Source organism: Lampris incognitus, chromosome 10, assembly GCF_029633865.1.
Source record: "Lampris incognitus isolate fLamInc1 chromosome 10, fLamInc1.hap2, whole genome shotgun sequence".
Taxonomy (NCBI): domain Eukaryota; kingdom Metazoa; phylum Chordata; class Actinopteri; order Lampriformes; family Lampridae; genus Lampris; species Lampris incognitus.
This window is the reverse complement of record NC_079220.1, coordinates 18898833-18924392: the sequence shown is the minus strand read 5'-3', so window position 1 is coordinate 18924392 and position 25560 is coordinate 18898833. Positions and strand designations below refer to the sequence as shown.

Below are 25560 nucleotides of genomic sequence, written 5' to 3'. Positions count from 1 at the left end.
GTGGCTCTGACGAACTTCACTGTTTGTAAACCTTTATCCGCAGTTGTACGCAGCGCTGTTGTACCTGTAACCAACGGCTGTTGCGCGAATTAGTCTAATTAAAACCCGTGAACACAAGATGGACGTGGATATAGACTCGAGACATGTTGGAGCGCACCGGGGGGATTTGGACAATTCGGTCCAGACCGCTTGTTCTTCAAATGGCAGTGGCGCGGAAGAGGACGAGGCGGAGGCCGTCGGGCGGCCCAGACAAGCCGGGGGCTCTTGTAATCAGCACGCCTCAGATGGAGGCCTATCGGGCGGCGGCAGGGAGCAGGAAGTTTCGGTGGAAATCGGAGAGAGTTATTTATGCCAGAGAGCCGACAAGACGTGGCGTGAGTGCTTGGCTGCTGCCCCCTGCGATCTTTACGTGTTAATCGTAACATAAAGTTTTGCTGGTTTGTTTGCCTTAACTTCTAATAACCGATCTTGCAATATTCTCAGATTCGGCCGAGGTTATCCAGTCCCGGATGAATGAGCAAGAGGGCAGGGAGGAGTTCTATGTGCATTATGTGGGATGTAAGTGGCACGATTTGTTTATCTACAGCAGAAGAATTTTTATATCAACTATCCCACATGTCCCACATGTAATGGAGATGTATGCATCAAATACAAACCTATACAAGCCTGAAAGCCTGGTAGGCAAATCTCAGTCTTTTGCATCTTTCTCTTACTAAATGTATTTTTCTTCCCCTCTACCTACCCCTGATCCACCTTTCACGTTTATCTTCTTTCCTTATGCTCCCTGCCGTTCTTACCCTTGTTGACATGCAGTCAACAGACGCCTCGATGAGTGGGTAGGTAAGGCTCGCCTGGCACTTACTAAGACGGTGAAAGATGCAGTGAGGAAGAGCACCGAGATGGGTGGCGTTGGGGATCTTGGGGACCAGCCTGAGAGGAAGATAACCCGCAACCAGAAGCGCAAGCATGATGAGATCAACCACGTACAGAAGGTGAGCCATCTTCCATTACGCCGGAGGTCTTTCACACACGATTCAGATCTTAACTTCTTACCTGAAAATGGAAATTTGCGCTGAGAACTCTGTTAAGAGATGCACCTCTGCAGGACTGAAGCATTTTTCAGACAGTTTCTTATTTTATTTAATGCTATGGTTTCCAGTATCTTAATTTCTTATTTTATTCAATACCTTAGCAATGACATCATTTGACAGTTATTGTATATTGTTTTGATTTACTAACAGCAACATGGTCTTGTTCCATCTGTATTGAAGCACTTGGAAATGCTAAACGATCATAACTTTGTCATTAAAATGCAGTACAGTTGTGTCAAAAACTTTTTTTCTCCATAAGGAAATTAGGCCCCATTTATTCGTTTTTGGACTCAGTCTTGAGTTCTGACAAATCCCCTGACAAACAATAGCTCAGAAAATTCCCAGGTTTTTTATATCATTAATGAAGCAGATAGTGTCTCTCATTGTGTTGTATGGTGGTCATGGGGATAATTCCAAGTTATTCTTCCTCTGGGTTTACATAGGCCTATATGCCTTATTGTGTTAAATACCAAGGGTGTGCATTTAATAGGGTTTCTTCTCTAGACATACGCTGAGATGGATCCAACAACAGCTGCCCTAGAGAAGGAGCATGAGGCGGTAAGGGGAAGTGTGTGTGCGTGTGTGTGTGTGTGTGTGTGTGTGTCCATTCGCATAATTAATTCTTGATAGAGCACTTGTTTAAATAACATTATATATTTAAACAAGCCCCTGCTTTGATGTGCATCAAGTTCAGTACACATCTTCTTTTGTGTTACTATACATCGCTCAATGTCTTTATGCATACAAGGATTGGGTCCCCCAGCACAAACGGAGCAATATAGTGTATGCTGTTAGGTGCCAGGAGCATTGCCGTGACTTGTACACTGGGGAAAGCAAACAGACGCTGGCCAAGTGGAAGGCACAACACAGAAGAGCCAACACGTCAGGCCAGGACTTCACAGTCTACACCCATCTATAGGCCAGTGGCCACTCTTTCAAGGATGAAGCTGTGCACATCCTTGATAAGGAGGCATGCTTGTTTGAACGGGGAGTCAAAGAGGCCATCTATGTGAAGAAGAGTACATCTGTCGCCATCTTACAATGCCGTTATTGCAAACATTCCCAGATCTTCTGTGAATAGTACACATTGCCATTGTAACTCTAGTTAATGGTCACATATGAAACCGATCATTGTTTTCGGTCATTATATCACTGTTGGTCACTGTTTAAGGGTGGGGATACCTTCAGTCAGGTGACACTGAAGAGATAACTTAAATGAGTGATGAAACGTTTCTCTCAATAAACGTGTCCAGATGAACTGATTCAACTTTCTGTGATATACATCACTCAAAGAAGGTTGAATCAGTTCATCTGGATACAATGTTTATTGACAGATACATTTCTTCACTCAACTAAGTGACATCTTCAGTCTAATCTGACTGCAGGTATCCCCACCCCTTATAAACAATGCAGTTGCATAACGACCGAAACCAACAACCAGGTTCATATGCAAATATGGGTGGGACCATTAACTAGAGTTTCAATGGCCATGTGTACTATTCAGAGGATTGTGGAATGTTTGAAATCACAGTATTGTAAGATGGCGACAGGTGTATGTTTAGGCCCAAGGGTCAGGGATGGTCATTTCCTCTTCACATAGATGGCCTCTTTGACTCCCCGTTTAATCCAGCGTTCCTCCCTCTCAAGGATGTGCACAGCCTCATCCCTGAAAGAGTGGCCACTGGCCTGTAGATGGGCGTAGACTGCGGAGTCCTGGGCTGACGTGTTAGCTCTCCTGTGTTGTGCCATTCTCTTGGCCAGTGTCTATTTAGTTTCGCCAATGTATAAGTCACAGCAATCCTCCTGGCACTTGACCGCATACACTATATTGCTCTTTTTGTGCTAGGGGGACCCTATCCTTGGGGAGGACCAACTTCTGGCACAGCGTGTTTTGGGGTTTGAAAGCAAATGAGATGCAGTGTTTGGAAAATACGCATCTCAGCTTTTCCAACACTCCCACCACATACGGAATCACCATTGGTTTACGCGTAGGCAGCTGTTTTCAAGAGTACATCTGTTGCCTTCTTATAATGCTGTGATTGCAAGCATTCCCTGATCCTCTGTGAATAGTATATATGGCCATTGAAACTCTACTTAATGGTTACAGTAATTTGCATATGAAACCAATTATTGGTTTCGGTTGTTATGCAACTGTGCTGTTTTATAAGGATGGAGATACCTGCAGTCAGTTTAGACTGAGGATGTCGCTTAGTTGAGTGATGAAACATATCTGTCAATAAATGTTGTATCCAGATGAACTGATTCAACCTTCTTTGATTTTCTTACCTGGATTATTGAGCATGCATCAAGATATACATCACTCATTCAACTGGATGTCTTTTGCAGAAAAAAGTAAGGTGTTGTTCTTTATTGTGCCCCGTCTGTCTTCCTTTAGATCACCAAAGTGAAATATGTGGATAAGATCCAGATAGGAAACTTTGAGATTGATGCGTGGTACTTCTCTCCATTTCCTGAGGACTATGGCAAGCAGCCCAAGCTGTGGATCTGCGAATACTGCCTCAAGTACATGAAGTATGAGAAGACGTTCAGATACCATCTGGTCAGTGTACCTTGAAAGTCCTTGGTTCTGTTGTATTGCACTATAGTTCCTTTAAAATCTACACATGTAATGAGTTCAGATGCACACATACACTTGTGTTGCATGCCAAGCTGTATTGTTATGCATTACAATTGACCAAATAGGACAGACAAGACAACAAAAGCCTCTTATGATGTATAAGAAAAAAAGGATTTCTTGGTTTTACTGAAATCGAGAGTTGTCATATCTGTAGTGGAGAGATCCAGATGTTTAACCATGTTCCCTGTATTTCCCCACCTCTCTGTGCCCCTCTTACACCCAATTTAGTCCCACTGTCAGTGGAAGCAGCCCCCAGGCAAGGAGATCTACAGAAGAAGCAACATCTCAGTGTATGAAGTGGATGGACGTGACCACAAGGTATACATACACATACATACACAGCTGCCTGTCCTTGAGCCCACTGGATTCATCCTAGATCCATATAGGTTTCAACAACAGGTTTCCTTTATGTACTTTGGTAATGGTTCTTTTTTTGGTCTTTTTGGGCAGATTTATTGTCAGAATCTTTGTCTACTAGCCAAGCTCTTCCTGGACCATAAGACACTGTACTTTGACGTTGAGCCCTTTATCTTCTACATCCTCACTGAAGTCAACAGACATGGAGCACACATAGTTGGCTACTTTTCCAAAGTAAGTTTCAACAATGTGGACAGCCAGGAGAACCCAACTGAAGTTAACTTAATTTCGGGACAGTTGGGGATTTCTTTTAAAAGATACTGATTTTGTAGTTTGTTGTGATTCCTTGTTTAGCAAAATTATCACTGAGGTATTAAAATAATGAATTAGTAGCCCTAATTTATTAGCTAAATTATTGTGCCCGCCCTTAATTTCATAGAATATAGGCTATAACAGTGTAGCATCCAGAAAAATTGTAATTCTGTCAATTTAATGCAGCTTCTTACGGAATGTGAAGAGAATGTTAAGATGACAGTTGTGAAAACTGCTCTTTTAGTTCCAATTAAACAGTTTTTTCTTAATTAGACATTTGCCTGTGTTCTTGAAAGATCATTCTAAATTAAGGTTTAAATTATTGTGAACATGTAACATTACATCTCTGCTCCATTATCAGTGCAAAACAGTTATGTGAATGAGCGGTCCAATGATTCTGGAATTAATCTCTGGTAAAAGTAATTTGAGGGTTTTTTTTTTAAATATACTTTTCTTCACCCTTTTGTGTGGTTTTGTGCTGCAGGAAAAAGAGTCTCCAGATGGAAATAATGTGGCATGTATCCTCACGTTGCCGCCCTATCAACGAAGAGGCTACGGGAAATTTCTCATTGCTTTTAGTGAGTGGGAGAATGTAGAACACATGTAGATAAAACCTTTATTAACTACATAGACATGCACCTTTTCTGTGAATGAAGATCAAATACAAAACTATGAAAAAATGCTCTGCTTAGCTCCCACTATTTAAATGTTGAAAATTCTCAAGTGAATTCTGAATTATTGCAGCTCTGGTGAGCATGAATCAATTGATATTCTAAATTAAGACCCTGTGTGTGTGTGTGTGTGTGTGTGTGTGTGTGTGTGTGTGTGTGTGTGTGTGTGTGTGTGTGTGTGTGTGTGTGTGTGTGTGTGTTTGAAGGTTACGAACTTTCCAAGCTTGAGAGCACAGTAGGTTCTCCAGAGAAACCGCTGTCAGACTTGGGCAAACTCAGCTATCGCAGCTACTGGTCCTGGGTCTTGCTGGAGATCCTGCGGGACTTTAGGGGCACCCTCTCCATCAAAGATCTCAGGTAGACAACCACACACAAATGGTCAAGTGTTACGTTTACTTAAGAATTAAACTTTGTATGGACGGGCTTGGTTTGTGAACAATAGGATATACTTTAGAAAATTCCTGCGTCCTATATAGCAGATTGACCAGCTATATGGCACCTCTTATGTATTGGCAACTCGGCTATTATGTTTGTGTTGGACCCTGTGCCTCTCCCTGTTCTCAGTCAGATGACTAGCATCACCCAGAGTGACATCATCAGCACGCTGCAGTCTCTCAACATGGTGAAGTATTGGAAAGGCCAGCATGTCATCTGTGTGACACCCAAACTCGTGGAGGAGCATCTCAAGAGTGCCCAGTACAAAAAGCCACCAATCACAGGTGTGTATGCCCACACGCACACAGAACACACAACTATGCAAGATAGGGAAGTTAGGCGCTGTTTACTACATCTCAGTATTCTTTTTTCCACCTCCCATTTCTCAAATTGTTTCTGCAGTACACTGAATATCACCGTGTGTGTGTGTGTGTGTGTGTGTGTGTGTGTGTGTGTGTGTGTGTGTGTGTGTGTGTGTGTTAATGAGATATACTTGCAGTGTGCAGCAGTGACAAATATAAACCAGAAAAAACTGAATGCATTGGAACAAATAGCAAGAATTTCTGCACTCTGTGCTTATAGAGTGAGTACTAGGGCTGTCAAAATTGGCCAAAAATGATATTTGGTTATTCCTTCTAAAAAACACATAGGTTCGAACCCATTTGAATATATTTTTGCACATTGTGTCTATAAGAGGGCAAACCAATACAACGAGAGACATAACTACTTGTATAAGTATAGTTATTTCAATGTAAACATGTCTTTTAAAAGCTCTGCATACCTACACATTACAAAATAAACAAATGAAATAATCTCTTATGTTGTAAAACTTGATTTAAAGACCATAGACCTCTCTCTCTCTCTGCGCCTTCGTTGGTGCTAGAGTGAGAAATGAGAACGCATTGTCTCTCGGAGTGAGATGAGTGATTCATAATTGATGTGTTATTCGGTAGCCTAATTTTTTGTACAGATTAGGTAATATTCATACTGGTTTAAATAAACAATCTGATCGTATTTTTGGTAAGCTAATTGTAGCTTACATATAGCTTGCCATACGACTTTATCTCGAGGTTCCAATTTTTCCGTTTTCCGTTTCTAAAATGAAGTACTTCCAAAGAGGGCTTTTTACATTGTTTGGCATGAAAATCGCTTTCTCTGCGGCGGAGTTGGGTTGTTAACTCTCTGTCATTTTAACCACATGGTTGTTGTTGAGTTATTGGCTCATTTCAGCTTCACCTAAATTTAATTTTCAACCAATGAAAGTGACGTTGTGTGACTCCTGTCCTTCATGAAGCATATTCAGTGCAGTGGCCAAGACGCTCGTGAGAATTTGTGAGGTAGAGGCAGACAGCCGCGGTAGTACTATTTTTTTTTTTCCACAAACGAATATTAATTTTCCATCCATTCCATCATCCAAGCCACTTATCCCAATTGACCTTTCGCAAAGTACTGCCCCAGAACGGTGCTTGTCCAATCCTACCTTTGCAACGGTCCGTCAAGCTTTCAAACACACAACAAAATGCTGAAACGGTGTGCGTATGGGATCTGCAAATCGGATACTAGATATCTGAAACGTTTGGAGGGGGTGTAATTTTCTTTCCCTTCCCGAAACCCAGAACGCAAGAAGCGCAATGTCGGCAATAGATTTCGCAGTATAGCAGACCCCATGGCCAGCTTAATCCATCCAAAATCAACAAAAATACCTGTCTGCTCCAAGCTAAGCTTGCTACTAGCTATTAGCTAATACAGCTAACGTATTATTACTGTTACTTTTGCCCACACAATGCGCTGATTTCTTCATTCACGTTTTGGTGTTTTCCGGCTACTTCCTGGATAGTTCTGAAATGCTTGACGGGCAGTAACTAAGGGGGGCGGGACTTTGCGAAAGGTCAATTGGGGTCCCGGTATACTAGAGCATATCTCAGCAGCCTTTGGGCGGCAGGCGGGGGACACACCCTGGACAGGCTGGCAGTCCATCATAGGGCTGACACATTCACACCTAGGGACAATTTAGTATGGCCGATTTCACCTGACCTACATGTCTTTCAACCGTGGGAGGAAACCGGAGAACCCAGAGGACACCCACGCAGAAATAGGGAGAACATGCAAACTCCACACAGAGTTTGCATGTTCTGGGATGACCCCCAAGGTTGGAAACCCCCGGGGTTCGAGCCCAGGACCATCTTGCTGTGAGGCAACCGCGCTAACAACTGCCTCACCATGCCGCCCCCCTTTTTTAAAAGTAATTAAAGTATTAACTTTCACACTTGAATTTCTTTTTTTCTTTATATTTTTTTTTACAATTTGGTTAAATATTCAAATTTGGAATATTCATTTGACAGCCCTAGTGAGTACAATAGCATATTTACAGTGTATGTGGGTAACAATAAATTGATCTACATTTAATTTAATGTCATTTAATCTACATGAGTAGATTAAATGACAGGGTAAGATGAGATTTAATGTAAAAGGGACTTCGAACAGAATAAAAAAAAAGCTTTAAGAAAACGAGCTATATGAATATGGGGGAGCACAGTGGATATACAGTGAATGTCTATTACACAATAATGATATTTTACATTAATCCCAATGGAGTGTACATGAGATTTTCCACCAGAAGTCATGGAGGAGTCAGCGAGGGTTGCTGGTTGCCTTTGACATATATCTGCTTAGATAAGGAATTCGGCTCAGTTTGTCCAAATCAGAGTTTTAGTGGCCATCCCTGCTAAATCCTCCGTATCAGGCTTAGTACATTGACAGTCATGCCCTCCAGTTTCATAAGGACCTTCAGGCTGACAATCAAATCCAGCCTTGATCACATTACTACTGCCTGCTGTTCCTTCTGCTTTGCTCTCTGTAACATCTGAAAAATCAAATTGTACCTATCACAACATGCTACCCAGCTTCTGGTCCAGTTCTAGTACTTTCTTGGTGACAGAATTCACAATGCTCGTATAAAGTTCAAAACCACACTGTTGATTAACCTGCAAACCAATATTAACATGTACAATCCTACTCGACTGCTTCATTCCACCTCTGGTAGGCTACTATTTATGCCTGCTCCAAAAGCGACAAGCTCTAGGCCCAGACTTTTCTCTCATTTGGATCCGTGATGAGGAGACAACCTCCTGTGCTGCAACAGAGCTACAGAATTTCTTACTTTCTTTTAACAAAGGGCTAAAAATGTATCTTTCCAGGCCTGCCTTAACCCTTAAATGACTTGTAAACATGACTCTTAAGCTGGCTTGTGGCATGTTACAGCTAATTTGAATCACTTAATACTAATACTGGTGTATACAATTACTATTGCACCCTTCTACCATCTGTACTTGATATGCTATGCAGTCTTGGCTGTGACATCATTACTGATATTGTGACATTGTCCAGCTGCTTTGTAACTTGATTCTCTTGTCTCACTCCCTATTGAGTAACTGCACTTTACATGAAATGCACACTTGGCTATGGTATAGTTACTCTTTAGTGTTCTATGATGCCTGATGGTGACACTTAAACTCATCTGCTAATTAGCAGATGAGTTCACGGACTCTTGTAAACAGCTTTGGATAAAAGTGTCTGCTCAATGAGAAAATGTTAACTGAAGCAGGATAAAGACAAATGGTCTTGTTACACCGATCAGCCAAAACATTAAAACTACTAACAGGTAAATTAGTTACATTGATTATCTTGTTATAATGACACCTGTCAAGGGGTGGGATATATTGGGCAAAAAGTGAACAGTCAGTTCTTGACGTTGATGTGTTGGAAGCTTGAAGTTGATGTGCAAGTGTAAGGATCTGAGCGACTTTACCAAATTGTGATGGCTAGATGACTGGGTCAGAGCATCTCCAAAAGGGCAGGTATTGTGGGGTGTTCCCGGTATGCAGTAGTCAGTACCTACCATAGGTGATCTAAGGAAGGACAACTGGTGAACCGGCGCCAGGGTCATAGGCACCCAAGGCTGATTGATGCACATGGGGAGTGAAGGCTAGCCCGTCTAGTCCGATCTCACAGAAGAGCTAATGTAGCTCAAATTGCTGAAAAAGTTAATGCTGGCTATGATAGATGTCAGAACACAGTGCATCGCAGCTTGCTGCGTATGGGGCTGCGTAACTGAAGACTGGTCCGAATGCCCATGATGACACCTTTCCTCTGCCAAAAGCATCTACAATGGGCATGTGAGCATCAGAACTGGACTGTGAAACAATGGAAAAAGGTGGCCTGGTCTGATGAATCACATTTTCTTTTACATTTTGTGGATGGCTGAGTGTGTGTGTGTCGTTTACCTGGGGAAGAGATTGCACCAGGATGCACTATGGGAAGAAGGCAAGCTGGCAGAGGCAGTGTGATGCTCTGGGCAATATTCTGCCGGGAAAACTTGGGTCCTGGCATTCATGCGGATGTTACTTTGACACGTACCACCTACTTAAATATTGTTGCAGACCAAGTTACACCCCTTCATGGCAACAGTATTCCCTGATGGCAGTGGCCTGTTTCAGCAGGATAATGCACCCTGCCACACTGCAAACATTGTTCAGGAATGGTTTGAAGAGTTCGTGGTGCCTTGGCCCATATTCCTCAGATCTCAATCCGATCGAGCATCTGTGGGATGTGCTGGAAAAACAAGTCCGATCCATGGAGACCCCGCGACTTAAAGGATCTGCTGCTAACGTCTTGGTGCCAGCTACCAGAGGACACCTTCAGAGGTCTTGTGGAATCCTTGCCTCATCTGTGACAGGTCAGAGCTGTTTTGGCGACACGAGGGGGACATTATGTACACAATATTAGGCAGGTGGTTTTAATGTTTTGGCTGATCAGTGTATCTATCGGCAGTAAATTGTACATTTCCCTGGCAGGTCTGTGTGTGTGTGTGTGTGTGTGTGTGTGTGTGTGTGCGTGAGGGAGAGAGAGGCCTCTTTTCATATCAACCTCTGTTGTTATCGCAAACACCGGAGAATGAGTCCACGGAGAATGTGCCCTTTTTTTGTGTACTTAGCTGTGGAAATATTGCAAATGATTTTTCTTTATTGTTTGTAATGATATTTGGTGATTATGTTCAGGTGAATTGTGACTTTTGCGTGATGGCCACCTCTGTCTCTTTCACAGTGGACACCATGTGTCTGAAGTGGGCACCACCCAAACACAAGCAAGCTAAGTTGACCAAAAAGTGAAAGGATGAGTCATCGAGAGATAAATGGAAATGGTAAATGGACTGCATTTATAAAGCGCTTTTCTAGTCTCCTGACCACTCAGAGCGCTTCACAGTGCATGTCTCACATTCACCCATTCACACACACATTCATACACTGATGGTGGAGGCTGCCATGCAAGGTGCCAACCTGCTCATCAGGAGCAGTTAAGGGTTCAGTGTCTTGCTCAAGGACACTTCAACACACTCTCAGTCGGAGCCGGGGATCGAACCAGTGACCTATCCTTCCCGCTCTACCTCCTGAGCCATGCCACCCCTAAGTGATGCTGTATTTTCCTCATCAGCCAACTTCTGCCTGTCGTTCAATACCTTATCCACTTCTTCTTGACTTTAACTTGATTTGTGAAGTCCTGTTCTAGAGAAGAACCACTAGCATCTGTCAGTATTTTGTTTGTAATGTAAATAATAGTTACTATTCAGATTGGTGTCTGATTCCTGTCTCAATTGTCTGATTTACTGAATACTTAACTGAGATTAATTTGCTTTTGGCAGTATGGAAATACTCCATGGATGATGTAGTATGAATAACTGATGATTGGTACAGGGCGATATAGAAAATATCTCATTAATCATAGGGAATTTTACAGTATATCACATCTGCTTAAATATGTCAAAATAACATGTTTATTAATCCAAATAAGGTTCCTCAAACTATATTTATGTAATGTAAAGTCTCAAACCAAAACTAGTTTTCAAATAATCCTCCCTCAAATACTTCATATCTCGTTTTGTGAGATTTTAGGTTAAAGATTCTCGTAAATATCTGTTTAGACAATGTTTATAGGGAAAGAGACCTTAAAAAAGCCATTAACATTTTCTATACCTAAGCCAGCCAGATGCGGTTTTTGATATGTGCTTAAATCTAATGAGGTTTGGGTCAAATTAAGAGACATATTGGGTGACATTGTATTTTACCCGCATATTTAAAAAAAAGAAAAATTTAAACCACATCGGGCTGCTTGTTTGAGGAGTGATGTGTGAGGAGCGCTGCACCACGCCGGGCTCTCCACAGGAACCGCAGTGGCAGTTTGGCCAAGTGGGTGCTAGGCCGCACAGGTACATTAATTTTGGTCAACAGCTGTGGAAAGAGGGATTGTTGATCAAGTTAGAAAAAATGGGAATACCTGGAAGAACTTTTAATTGGATCAAAATTTTTTTATTTGTATTCAAGTTAAAATTGGAACAGCATTATCTAATAAATACAGGGTAGTTAACGGAGCTCCTCAGGGCAGTGCTGTCAGCCCAATCCTTTTTTCTATAATGATTAATGATGCATTTGGTGATGTTAATTACAACACTGGGAAGTCACTTTTTGCTGATGATGGGGCTTTATGGAAGAGGGGGAGGAATTTAGCATTACTTAGAGGGAAGATTCAAGAAGCGATTTTGGCAGTAGAGAAATGTTCACACTCATGGGGATATAAGTTTTCTGTAGAGAAGACAAAGGTTGTGGTGTTCAGTAGGAAGAAAATCAGGGAAGCAGGTATAAAGATGTATGGGGAACACTTAGAGCAAGTAAAGACGTTTCGGTTTCTGGGGGTTTTATTTGACACAAAGCTGACCTGGAGGGATCATATTAATAAGATACATAAAAAATGCAAGATGGTTCTGAATGTAATGACATGTTTGACAGGGTCAGAATGGGGAGCAAATAGGAGCACTTTGATGACTTCATGTTGCGGTGTAGTGTACAGGTCAGCAGCAAAATCACAATTAAAAAAGCTCAAAGTGATAGAAACTCAGGCACTAAGATGATGCTGTGGGGCTATTAAGACTTCTAATATAGCCATTCAAGTGGAAATAGGAGCGGTGCCATTGATTCTTAAGATATAAGCAGATCATGATGAACTACTGGGCAAATCTACAAGGGCATAGAGATGACCATCCTACTTTGAAGGCCCTCAAACCATGTTGGGAAAGTGGGAGAGCAAAGGGAGAATATTTTGCTTGGGCAGCAAATAAGATGGCTGAAGAAATGGGATTACATGGGAGAAGCTATTGTTCCACAGTGCCATATCAGTGACTTCGCCATGGTTATTTCCCCCCATGATATTAGATTTCTATATTCAAGAAGAACTGAAGAGAGTGAAAGGAAGAGATAATTGGGCAGAGATAGTGGACAACAGATTAAACAATACATCAGTCATTCACTCCAATATATACAGATGGGTCATCCATCCATCCATCCACTATTTGAACCGCTTATCCTGCTCTCAGGGTCGTGGGGATGCTGGAGCCTATCCCAGCAGTCATTGGACGGCAGGCGGGGAGACACCTTGGACAGGCCGCCAGGCCATCACAGGGCACACACACACACACACACACACACCCACCCACACACACACACACACACACCTAGGGACAATTTAGTACAGCCAATTCACCTGACTTACATGTCTTTGGACTATGGGAGGAAACCGGAGGCCCCGAAGGAAACCACGCAGACACAGGGAAAACTTGCAAATTCCACACAGAGGATGACCCGGGATGACCCACCAAGGTTAGACTACCCCAGGGCTCGAACCCAGGACCTTCTTGCTGTGAAGCGACCGCACTAACCACTGCACCACTTTGCTGCCACAGAAGGATCAATTAATCTAAAAAAGGAAACAGGAATTGCTTTTGTTATCCAAGAGTTAGATATACATATCAAGGAAAGAACACCAGATCACTTAACAATATATACAATGGAGATATTGGCATTGGCATTACAGTGGATAGAGCAAAACAAGCTTAAAAAGGTCATAGTGTGTTCCGATTCATTGTCAGCACTGGTATTACAGTCCATGTTATCTCAGTGCAGACCAGATATCATCTATGAAATCTATGCGCTACTATTCCGACTACATCAAGCAGAGACAGCAGTTCGATTTATGTGGATTCCAGCTCATAGGGGCATAGAGGGGAATGACATGGTGGACTCACTGGCTAAACAAGCCCTGAAGCAGGACAGTCATGAAGGTGCCCTTCAGCGAAGCTGAAATTAAAACAATAATAAGGAGCAAAATCATGATGGCTTGGCAAAACTTATAGGATGAGGGAAAAAAGGGCCGTCATTTGTATAGAATAAAACCAAAAGCGGGAGGTAGGATATTGATAGAGAACATTTCTAGGGAACAAGCAGTCATTTCAAGATTGAGGTTAAGACACACAGGATTTAATGGAACAATGCATCTATTAGGGAAGCCTCCATCAGGACTTTGTGAATGTGGATCAGAAGAAAATGTTGAGCATATTATTTGTTACTGCCAGAAATACTCAACACATCGAGAAAAGCTGAAGAAGGAACTTAAGACGTTTGGGGTTGGGAGTATTTAATCTTAAGAATTTATTCAGTATTGAGGGGGAGAAATAGAAACCAGTTTGTGTTCTTAAAAGAAATCGGGATAATGAAGAGGATCTTGTGCTACTATTATTATTGTTGTTTTTGTTTTGTTTTGTTTTGTTTTTTGGCGACACGGTGGCGCAGTGGTTAGCGCAGTGGCCTCACAGTAAGAAGGTCCTGGGTTCGAGCCCTGGGGTAGTACAACCTTGGGGGTCATCCCGGGTGTGTCTCTGTGTGGAGTTTGCATGTTCTCCCCGTGTTTGCATGGGTCTCCTCCCACAGTCCAAACATGTAGGTCAGGTGAATCCGCCATACTAAATTGTCCCTAGGTATGAATGAATATGCGTGTGTATGTCGGCCCTGTGTGATGGCCTGGCAGCCTGTCCAGGGTGTCTCCCCGCCTGCCGTCCAATGACTGTTGGGACGGGCTCCAGCATCCCTGGGAACTGGATAAGGGGTTCGGATAATGGATGGATGCATTATTGGTACTTGTCAGTGGAGGGCAGCATTACGCTGTGAAGTGTATAGCCTGCCGGAAACCAATTATAAGACGAAGAAGCAGTCGAAGGCTTGGTTGCTTTTCAACAGGAATATAAACCTCGTCCGATATGGCGTCTAACGGTAAGAAATCACACGCTAGCTGATTTTCATACAGTTGAATTCGTTTTATCAGAAATGTTGCATGATTGTATGATGTTCGTTTCAGTGATAAGGTCTGGCAGTTTTTCAGAAGCTAGCTACGTTAGACAAATGAGCTAGCCTTGGTCAGCTAACGTCTCTGAGGTGAATAACGCCGGAGTGCGATTCGTCAATATCTAACGCTAGCAGTTAACGGCTGGACCGTTTATTATAAACGCAGATTAAAACTCATCACAGTTTTACCGCTTTTCAAAATAAATAAATAAATAAATAAATGAATGGTAAAGGTAGTCGGGTAGTGCACATTAACCGAGGGAGCTAGCTTGTTGATGTTAGGTAACTAGGTTAACGGTAGTCCGGTGTGCTGCTGTTGGAGAGGCTGGCGCTACTGACCTAGATTTTTCTCAGCCGTCAGGGTAAATAGGCTGGGGAGAACATAGTGTTGTTCTTGATACACCATTAACAGCTACAGCTTAACCATCAAGCTATGTCGATTTTCAAGAAGCAAAGCTCTCCCAGCAGCGTTAAGCGCTTTCTTCTAGAATGATTAGCATCATCCGTTACCATCAAAGACATGCATGTTCGTGTTAATACTCCAGTCTGTGCCCCTGACCAAGGCAATAAGAAAAAGAACTGGAGTTGGTCCCCGGGCGATGCAGCTGCCCACTGCTGCTATACAATAGGATGGGTTAAATGCAGAGTACAAATTCACTGAAAGAATACAATTCGTGGCAAGGTACAATGACAAAATAAAGTGGCTTTCTTCTTTCTTCTAAGAAGCAAAGCTCTCCCAGCAGCAGACTGATTAGAGTGATCATATACTATGTAGACTTGAGCGTAACCAAATGAGTTCACCGACCCCTTTGCTTTGTTCCTAGATTTTTCCCAAACGTCTGCCCAGGGGTAAGTCCAATTTTGTAAAACTGTCCTCGTTAATACTGTGCACGTTTTGAAACACGTTTCATTCATACGATCTTGCACGGGGTTATCAATGATTCCTTGCAACTATACTCTGTGCTATCAGTAGACTGGACCTGTGACTTTTTTTTTTTACTCATACATATTTTTAATGTCTTGAATTATACATTTTACTGTAGCACTGCAAGCTTTTCTTTACCAGAAATGTATTCATATCCTCAGACCCCCCCCCCCCCACACACACACACCTTAATATTGTCAGTAGAACAGTACAGAAAGTTTCATATCATAACACCATAGTTCTTTTATTTCTAGATTTGGGAGAGAAGTTTTTGCAAATAAAAACCTTATAATCCAAGATTACATTCCCTTTCCAGTTATTACTTTAATTCTGGACATCATAACCAGCCCTGTCCATAAACTGTCAGTGTGTTTTGTCACATTTCTAGTTGTCATCCTGTGTGATGTTTCACCTAATTTTTCTACTCCTACTTTTCACCTGCAGCTACGGGTCCTATGGTGGTGGGGGCAACCAGGGCTATGGACAGTCTTCTGGCCAGAGCTATAGCCAGCATGGATGTGGGGGCTATATCCAGAACGCTGATAGTGGCTCTGCCTCCTATGACCAAGGTGGCTATGGCAGCTATGGCCATCCTCAATCAGGTTGGTAGTTTAGCAGTAGTTTTTTTCCCCTCATCACTAATTGCATTGCTCAATGTTGTAGATGGCAAATACATTATGTGGTCACAGGGTTAGATGTCACTTTAGGCCTATTCATGTAAACACAGTTTCTAGAGTAAAAAGGGGACACTTTTTTTTTTTAATCTCAGGAGGTTGTGCAATGACATTGACTTGTCAATGTCAGGACTGATGATAAGCATGGAAAGCACTGGGTGAGGTGTTATGGGCAAAGTGTTGGGTCATTTCTAGTGCAATTTAGGTGGTTGTAAGTTGATTGTTTGATAAATTTTTAAGTCATTATAGGTTTAATTAAAGTTCACAGCAAGTTGAATCAGTTCATCTGGACACAACGTTTATTGAGAGAAATGTTTCAACACTCATCTAAGTGACCTTTTAGGTCTCAACTGACTGCAAGTATCCCCACCCTTACAAACCGCACAGTTGCATCACGACCGAAACCAACGATCGGTTTCATATCTAAATTGCATTGACCATTAACTAGAGTTACAATCGCCATGTGTACTATTCATGGAGGATTGGGGAATAGTTGCAATCACAGCATTGTAAGATGGCAACAGATGTAACCTTAGCCCCCCCATATTCAGGAATGGTCCTTCCCTCTTCACATAGATGGCCTCTTTGACTCCTCATTCAAACCACTGTTCCTCCCTATCAAGGATGTGCACATCCTCATCCTTGAAAGAGTGGCCTCTGGCCTGTAGATGGGTGTAGACTGCGGAGTCCTGGGCTGACGAGGTAGCTCTTTGTTGTACCATCCTCTTGGCCAGCATCTGTTTGGTTTCCCTGATGTACAAGTCACGACAATCCTGGCACTTAACAGTGTACACTATATTGCTCTGTTTGTACCGGGGGACCCCATCCTTGGGGCGGACCAATTTCTGGCGCAGCGTGTTTTGGGTTTTGAAAACAAACGAGACATGGTGTTTGGAAAACATGCATCTCACTGTTCTGACAGTCCCACCACGTATGGAATTACCACTGGTTTATGCTTTGGCAGCTGTTGTCCTTCTCTCTTTTTTTTCAAATTTATTTCTGATTTTTCCCTTTTTCTGTCAATTTAGTGGCCAGTCACTCCCTATTCTTAGTTCAAACACCCACCCTCGTAGTGCATGCGTTCGCCAACTGCATCTCTCCGGCCAGCAGTCTCGAAGGAGACACCTCACCACTTTCGTGACAAGGCGAATCCAGGCCGAATCACTGCTTTTTCCGACACACCCAAAGACGCATTCATGTGACGAACACAAGCCGACTCCGCCCCCCTCCTGAAGACAGTGTTGCCAATTATTGCTGCTTCATCGAATCCGGCCATAGTCGTATCTGAGGAGACTGGGGCGCAAACCCCGGTCCCCAGTGGGCAACTGCATCGATACAAAGCCGATGCTTAGACCACTATACCACCGCGGAGCTGTTGTTGTCCTTCTCTTTTATCGGCTGGTGCGCTGTTGGGCATCTTCCTAGCTTTGGCAAATGCCCAGTTAGGATAACCACATTTAATCAGAGCATGTTTAATGTGTGATTTCTCTGCTTCCCTGGGCACTGTGTCGGTGGGGATGTTGTCAGCTCAGTGGTACAGCATCCTGATGACTCCTAGTTTGTGCTCCAGTGGATGATGAGAGTCAATCCTTAAGCACTGATCCGTATGTGTTGGTTTATGGTAAACATCAACAGTCAAATGTCCCCCATCAGCAATTGTAATTTCACAGTCTTAAGAAGGCTAATCTGTCATTTTTCACATCCTCCCTGCTGAACTGATGTGGTTGTCCACAGAGTTAATGTGGTTGGTGAAATGTGGTACGTCCTGAGATTTAATTTTAACCCAGGCATTGTTCACAAATCTGAACCAGGTGGTGTCCCAGGATAGGACATCAGAAGTCTCTTTTCCAGTTCCTCCATATACAAGTTGGCACTATAGGTAAAACTAGGGAACCGATAGAACACCCATGTTTCTGCCTATAGTACTACCCTCTATATGTGAAGTACTTGGACTGAAGACACAGCTTCAGGAGCAGACACACTTGGTTGGTGTTAAGGGTGGTCCTAATGCTAAGGGCGGGGTCATACTGCAATTTCATATGGACCAACTCCACTGCGTCATCAACAGGAACACACACGAAGAGAGACGTAACAACATAAGAGACCATTATTTCATCTGCCTCCATAATGATATCCCTCATCTTATATACAAAATTCATAGTGTTCTGAATGTGATGTACATTGCCACCTACCAATGGGTTAAGAATAGATGCCAGAAACTTAGATATTATAGGTCACTGAGTTAAGTGTAATTTATTGTATTTTAATAAGCGATCTCGCTCCCGTTTGCATTGTTAAAAGTTACTGCATAAAAATTCTGTTGTTACATATATCTGAAAGTTACTGCATAAGAATTCTGTTTTGTTAACTATATCTAAGTTACAACTGAAAACTCTTATTTTTGCCCCAAAGAGTGAATAAATGCTATAATGCAATTTAAAATGCAGTTTCTACTGTTTCTATCAAATTGCAACCCCCCTCCCCCAAGATCAGGTGGAGGGGTCCTCAGGGTAGATCAAAAATACGCAGGGGGTCCAGGACCCCAAAAAGGTTGAGAACCACTGATCTAAGTGACTTCTTCAGTCTCAACTGACTGTGCGGGTATCCCCACCATTATAAACAGCACAGGTGTAAAACTATAACGACTGATACCAACGATCGGTTTCATATGCAAATTACTGTGACCATTAACTAGAATTACAATGGCCATGTGTACTATTCAGAATCAGAATACTTTATTCATCCCCGAAGGGAAATTAGGTATTCACAGAGGATTGGGGAATAGTTGCAATCACAGCATTGTAAGATGTACTGTTAAGAGTACATCTGTAGGGGGTTCCCTGTACTGGTGGCTCACCTGGTAGAGCATGTGCCACATAATGCTGAGTCCTTATTGCAGTGGCCTGGTTTCGAATCCAGCCCTGGCCCTTTGCTTCATATCATTCTATGCCTTTCCTGTCTCTCTTTACTGTCGCTGTATAAAAAAAAAAGAAAAAAAAGGAGCACATCTGTAGCCATCTTACAGCATTTTAAGATGTATTCTCAAGAGTACATCTGTAGACATCTTACAATGCTGTGATTGCAACTATTCCCTAATCCCCTGAACAGTAAACATAGCATAGCATGTTTAACGGTTACAGTAATTTGCATATGAAACCAATCATTGGTTTCGGTTGTTATGCAACTGTGCTGTTTTATAAGGATGGGGATACCGGCAGTCAGTTGAGATTGAAGAAGTCACTTAGCTGAGTGATGAAACGTTTCTCTCAGTAAACATTGAGTCCAGAAGAACTGATTCAACTTTCTGTGTTTTCCTTACCTGGATTATTGAGCATGCATAAAGACACTTTATTTTAAGTTATTTATATATGAGTGAAAAACTTGTTTGTTTTATTTCCAATGATCTTTCATCATTGTTGAACAAATTCCATCCTCTAGCCCTTTAAAACTGTTAGTAAACAACTTCGAATGCTGTGTAATATCTGCTTCTAGGAGAATACAGTTCTCCTCCTCTCAACCAGAGTGGAGGTGGCTATACCCAGTCTAACCCGTCCTATACTTCTGGAGGCTATAACAGCAGTAGCCAGCCCTCTCCAAATAGCTACAGCCAGCAGTCACCCTACTCCAGTTATGGCCAGCAACAGCCTTCTTCCTCTCCCACTGCAGGGTAAGCAACGATCAGAATGATAACTTCCTATGCTGTTTCCAATTCACTGCTGTGGTCTTATCACATCTTTTTTTTACATGGTCAAAAGACATAAGCAACAAACCAGTTAAGGCTACACTTAAGCCAGTGAAATTCCCTCCGTTGGTCTTTAGACCTAATAGAAGAAAGTCCATGGAGTGTGCAGTTTGTGAGAGTCAGAACTGTCTAAATGAAATAAACTGTAATTGCTGCTTCAATGTCGTTATTATTTTTCTATTCATCCCAAATCTTCTCAGCAGCTATGGTGGTAACTCCCAGGCCTCTGGCTATGGCCAGCAGCACAGTGGGAGTGGGTATGGTGGCCAAAGTGGAGGTGCTTATAACACCAGCGGGGGTCAGAGCGGTGGCTATGGGGGCAGTGGAGGCCAACAGCAGCCATCACAGCATGGGGGAGCTCCCTTTAACCAGGGTCCAAGTTACAACAACCCCCCTCCGCAGAGTTATAGTCAGCAGAGCCAGTATGGCCAGAGTGGAGGTAAGGAACAGAGAAAGGCAATTATTCACGTTCAACATATTCCGTTGCTGTTACCTTAATATGAAAACATTGTCAATTCAATTCTCTATATCTGTGCACTGATAAAACTGGAACCTGATAATAGCTACAGCATTTTCAAAAAGTTTTTTTCTAAGTTATAGAAAACAATATGCAAATTTAATGATTATACTTTGGAGAAATTATAACACACTAAAAAGTCTACATTCAGAAAGTAATGGCCTAATTTTGTGTAATCTTCAGTGGAGTAAGGGAAACTGGAAGTCAGCATTACTATGGTTTAACACCAAAGCAATGCAAAAAATAAAAATAAAAAAATAAAAAAAACGCTAAAATGCAGTTTTGAACTACTTTTTTTTTGGTTTATGATATAAGATTGCACAGAAAAGATTGTGTTCTTTAAATGGTATAATTGTTTGGATAACAAAAAAGGGATTTTCTGTGCTCTTTATGGAGGGTGTTGATGATTGTTGAGGTCCAATTGCATCAGTGTTTTCTCTCCAAGGATATGGACAGGACAGTCCACCAATGAGTGGAGGAAGTGGTGGATACGGGGGCCAAGAAGGGGGCTATGGAGGCCAGGATGGTCGTGGTGGCAGGGGTCGTGGAGGCAGTTATGGAGGTCGCGGTGCTGGAGGTTTTGACCGTGGCTTTGAGCGAGGTGGCAGAGGAGGGCCAAGGGGCAGAGGTGGCATGGGGTAAGTGTTCAGAGCTCTCCCTTCCAGCTTATTTGTTGTCTGTTCCCGTCTCTGACTACACTACATTCTGTTGGACTTAATGCACAAAGAAAATGTACAAAAGTGGATAGATTACCGTGAAACTCTGATCAGCATTTAACAGAAGGGAACAGTTGTACACAAAGGTGGAAAAATAGCAAGATATATACAGGTTGTTTTCCTCTGGGCAACCAACTTTCAAAATGTAGTCGCCCAGGTGCACTCTGTGGTTCTCTAGACTTTGTGTTTTGCTCTTACAACGGGTTGCAAGGGTTGCTAATATAAAAACAAATTAACACCATTGTTAATTAGAAACAAAATAATTATTTCTGAAGCATACTTCTGTTTGTTTCCAAAGCTTGCATTTTCTTTCTTGTCATTAGTGATCGTAACCGGTTGTACTTCATGTCTTTTACTGAACATTTAAGATTGTCACTGTTGCGCAAACTCTTGCCCTTTCCTTAAAAATTCATAACACAACAGTTTAATTCATCTTGACCTCATGTTGCATGTGGTTCTACATCATCTTAATCGTGCTGGTGCTTTTCTCTCGCCCTGAAAATAAATGAACAATTAAGAAATTAATTAAATGATTTAGTTTAGACTCCAGTCTATACTAATCCACAGCTGGGTTAGCTATCCGAAATAACTTTATCATAGTGACTTGGTCAGCAAAATCTGGAAAACGCAAAATGAGCAAATGCTAATACCTACACAGATTCAGTCATGTTTGTCACCTTGACAAGTGAATTAACTTAATAAACTTAATTTTTGCTAAAATATGTCCTTAACAATGAAAAAGGGGTATTATATTTCATATTCAGGAATAGGTTTGCTGACTCTTGATTGATCTCTATAAAGGTTTATTTGCAATTGATCTAATGTTTGGATTGCATCACACTTTTATGAGAATGTGCCCCTCACATGGTATATTGCTAGGGTCACCAGATATTGCATGATCACAAAACATACAGGCCATCCTGTCAAAACAAGCTAAAGATAAGCCACTTGTTTTACATAGAAACCTTAAAATAAGCAACCACTTTTTTTTTCTTTCTTGAAACCTAAAATTTTAATGGCGTTATCAATTCCTTAGTGGTTTATGTTTTGTAAATAATTCATAGGTAATCAAAATGTATATGTATTTCATTTATTTATGCATGTGCTCCTTTTGGGACTCTCGAACCTTCTGTTGTTGAATTGGTTTAAAACAGAATTCTAAATTTGCTTAAACTATAGGCAACTGCTCTGATATTGTTGAAGCAATAACAGAAGTTCACCAATACTGATTAAAAATCTTATATATTGTCAATGTACAAGCTTCTATATTAAATGAACCTAAAAAGAAAAATATTAGTCTCAGTGTACTCAGACAACCCAGACTTTTTTCGTCAATGCTCTTTTTCCCAGCCTGTGTTATTTTTTTATTTTGCCCATTTTGTTTGTGGCATCTTGCATAGCTGGGTGGTGAAAGAGGGAAATTGAATGCAACAACAGCTACCAGAACCTGCTATGGGTGCACAATTGGATCTTAAGTAAGTGGGCAGGTGCAGCATTTTCCGAGGGGATTGAGTTTTAATGCATGGGAATTGGACAGCTGGTGCAGATGTTTGACAGCTTATATTTAAAAGTCCCATGATGGGAAAATTGCATTTTCATTTTTGTCAACCGTTTTATCTGCACTTAATTTACATCTTTTTTACACTGTACTCTAGAAATTAACAAAAAAGTGTTGATTTTTGCATTCATAAGAATAGCGATTTTCTCTTCTTGACAAATACAATAATCTTTTTGTTGCATCACTGCACTTACAGATGTACACTTAAAGTGTAACATCTCTCCCAGGTCTGAATCTAACTCCACCCACTGCATAATTCTGAAAATGCTAAAAGTGGACATGGGGGGTGGGGGGATCCGTGAGAAGGGCCCAGCGCTCGTCCAGAGTTGCCGCCACACACCACTGTGGTCCCACCCACTGGCCCGCCTTCCAGCACGATGTCGGACACCACCCCGCATAGATTCCCTGGCCGCCACGGTGCAGGTGTGCCACAGACAGAAGGGGGAGGTGGGTCACCCACATCTGATTAGAGGGCGTTAACGTTCTTTTTTTTTTCTTTTTTTTTATTTCATGACCAAGATGCGTCATGAATGGCAAAGTTCAGGGCTGATTTAAAACAGCAGATGGCTTGTTGAGCCATTTTCAACCCATGAAATGTGGTTTTTTATAAATTTGGTAAGAAATGTCAATATTAACACCAGCGTTGATGTGTTTCATCATCGTACAGTCATATCATATAGTTTACAGCTCAAAAATATGTTTAAGTGTTTAGTACCTCTTTTAAGAATGTCCAATGAATTTGGAATGGGATTGACGGAAGACAAGTGATCTTCTTCCATCAACTTGAAACTAGCCAATAACAAATTGATCTCCATAGTCTTCCAAAAATGCCTTGTCATTATTAGCAGTTGGTCAAATCAAACTCCTTCCTCTCTCAAAATCTCCACCACCCCCCACCCCCCAACTGTTCTGTCTCATTCAGATGTGCGTCAGATCAGATGTTTGCGGTGCTCTAAATGTGGGTTCATGGGACCTTTAAACTTCAACAGAAGAACTCTTTGTTTCTGTGCTCTAAAAAGTCTACCTAATAAAAACGTTTTGCCTGTCAGTCTATGGATGTGCAGCCTCCTAGGCGGGCCCTCACATGAATGCAACCACTCTAATATGAACTTGCACTTTCCAAAAAGAAAAAGGCAGCGACAAGAATATGCAGCACTTCCTGGTTTGACTGCAACCTAAAGGAAGTTGTTCTTTTGGATTATCAAAATTCTTTTAATAACTTTTGATCATGTCTCTACCCAGTCTGAGTCAACCGTAGATGTGATTTGCGCAAGCATAAACGGTTTACTCAGCTTTATTATATCATGAAAATAAAGACAGGTTATTATTTTGGTTCATCCAGTGTTCCTCCAGTTCTCTTGTGCTGAGATCAGCAGTGAATGATTTGCTGACTTGCGAAATGCGATCGACTTCTTGTTTACTTTCAAGACTCATACCTGAATACATAATGAGGTAAATGGTGGAAGATAACATTTATGTAGCCCAAATAGATAGAAAATGTATTTTCTTCTCCAGTACCGATAGCAGAACCGTCAATGTTGGACTATGGTCTTTAATAATTTGGCACTGGTGCCTATTTAATATCGGGTTTCGGCACACATCCCTAACTCTGCCCATCCCTAGTTTGGTTATATAAGCCTACTATATACGCCGGCAGCCATACCAACATGTACCCTGGCTCTGCCAATTGATGGAAGCTAAGCAGGTATTGGCTTGGCTAGTACTTGGATGGGAGACCTCTCGGGAAAACTGAGTTGCTGCCGGAAGTGGTGTTGGTGGGCCAGTAGGGGACAGTCTTCCCTCTGGTCCGAATAAAAACAACAAATATCAAATCCCAGTGCTCCAGTGCAGTGACGGGGACACTGTGCTGTAGAAGATGCCGGCCTTTGGATGAGACATGAACCGAGGTCCTGACTCACTGTGGTCATTAAAGATCCCATGGCACTTATTAAGAATAGGGGGTTCCCCGGTGTCCTGGCAAAATTCCCAACCTGGCTCTCGCCATCTGGCCACCTAATCACCTCCCCCCCCCCATGTAATTGGCTCAGTGAGTCCTCCCTGTCCACCTCAAGCTGATATGTGCTGAGCATTTTGGCGCAAAATGGCTGCCGTGCATCACCCAGGTGGGTGCTACACATTGGTGGTGGTTGAAGTGAGTTACCCCCTTCAGTGTGAAACATTTTGGGTGTCTAGAAAAGCGCTATATAAATGTAATGATTATTATTATAATGTTTTGACGCTGTTGCTACCCGAGCTAAGTCAGCCGTGCACATGCACGATTCAGTCTACAGTTGATTCAGATCGGGCAGTGACAGAGAGCAGCGTTGGTCAAGTGAGCCAGATCGTGAATGAAGAGAGAGAGCGGCAGTTGGGAGAACAAATGTTTTCCAAAGGTTTTGAATCACCATAACCACGAGAGCTTTTTGATCATACAGTCATAGCTGTGCACAAAAATATTAGGCTGATAGGTCCTGTAGTATGTGAAATTATCAGTAGACAGATACACACAGACACCCACAACCAAACAAAATGAAAAGTTCCCCAGGTTACTGGACAGAGCTTTTTTGTACAAATAAATTCCGACTGAAATTGAATTGCAGTATATCCCACTTTATCTAACACGTTTTACTTTCCCAAAGTAAGTGTATGTGTGGCTGTGACGCTACTCTCTGTGCCGTTGTGTGTGCGACATGAACCATT

The 25560-nt window shown here is 42.1% G+C and overlaps 2 protein-coding genes across 2 annotated transcripts in view; both read left to right on the top strand.

Moving 5' to 3' along the window:
• Nucleotides 1–10: 10 nt before the first annotated feature.
• Nucleotides 11–11906, top strand: kat8 (K(lysine) acetyltransferase 8). The gene is made up of 11 exons (XM_056287954.1): nt 11–374; nt 484–558; nt 814–992; nt 1596–1649; nt 3487–3651; nt 3958–4047; nt 4180–4320; nt 4883–4976; nt 5276–5426; nt 5634–5788; nt 10608–11906. The coding sequence occupies exons 1-11, from the start codon at nt 119–121 to the stop codon at nt 10670–10672; spliced, it is 1425 nt and encodes a 474-aa protein (XP_056143929.1). The 5' UTR covers nt 11–118; the 3' UTR covers nt 10673–11906.
• A 2737-nt stretch (nt 11907–14643) lies between these two features.
• Nucleotides 14644–25560, top strand: part of fus (FUS RNA binding protein) — a 77027-nt gene continuing 66110 nt past the window's right edge. Inside the window, exons 1-6 of the mRNA XM_056288359.1 lie at nt 14644–14656; nt 15553–15577; nt 16098–16255; nt 19820–19994; nt 20270–20508; nt 21032–21224. Of these exons, the coding sequence (XP_056144334.1) occupies nt 14644–14656; nt 15553–15577; nt 16098–16255; nt 19820–19994; nt 20270–20508; nt 21032–21224 (803 nt within the window). The remainder of the gene's footprint in view (nt 14657–15552; nt 15578–16097; nt 16256–19819; nt 19995–20269; nt 20509–21031; nt 21225–25560) is intronic.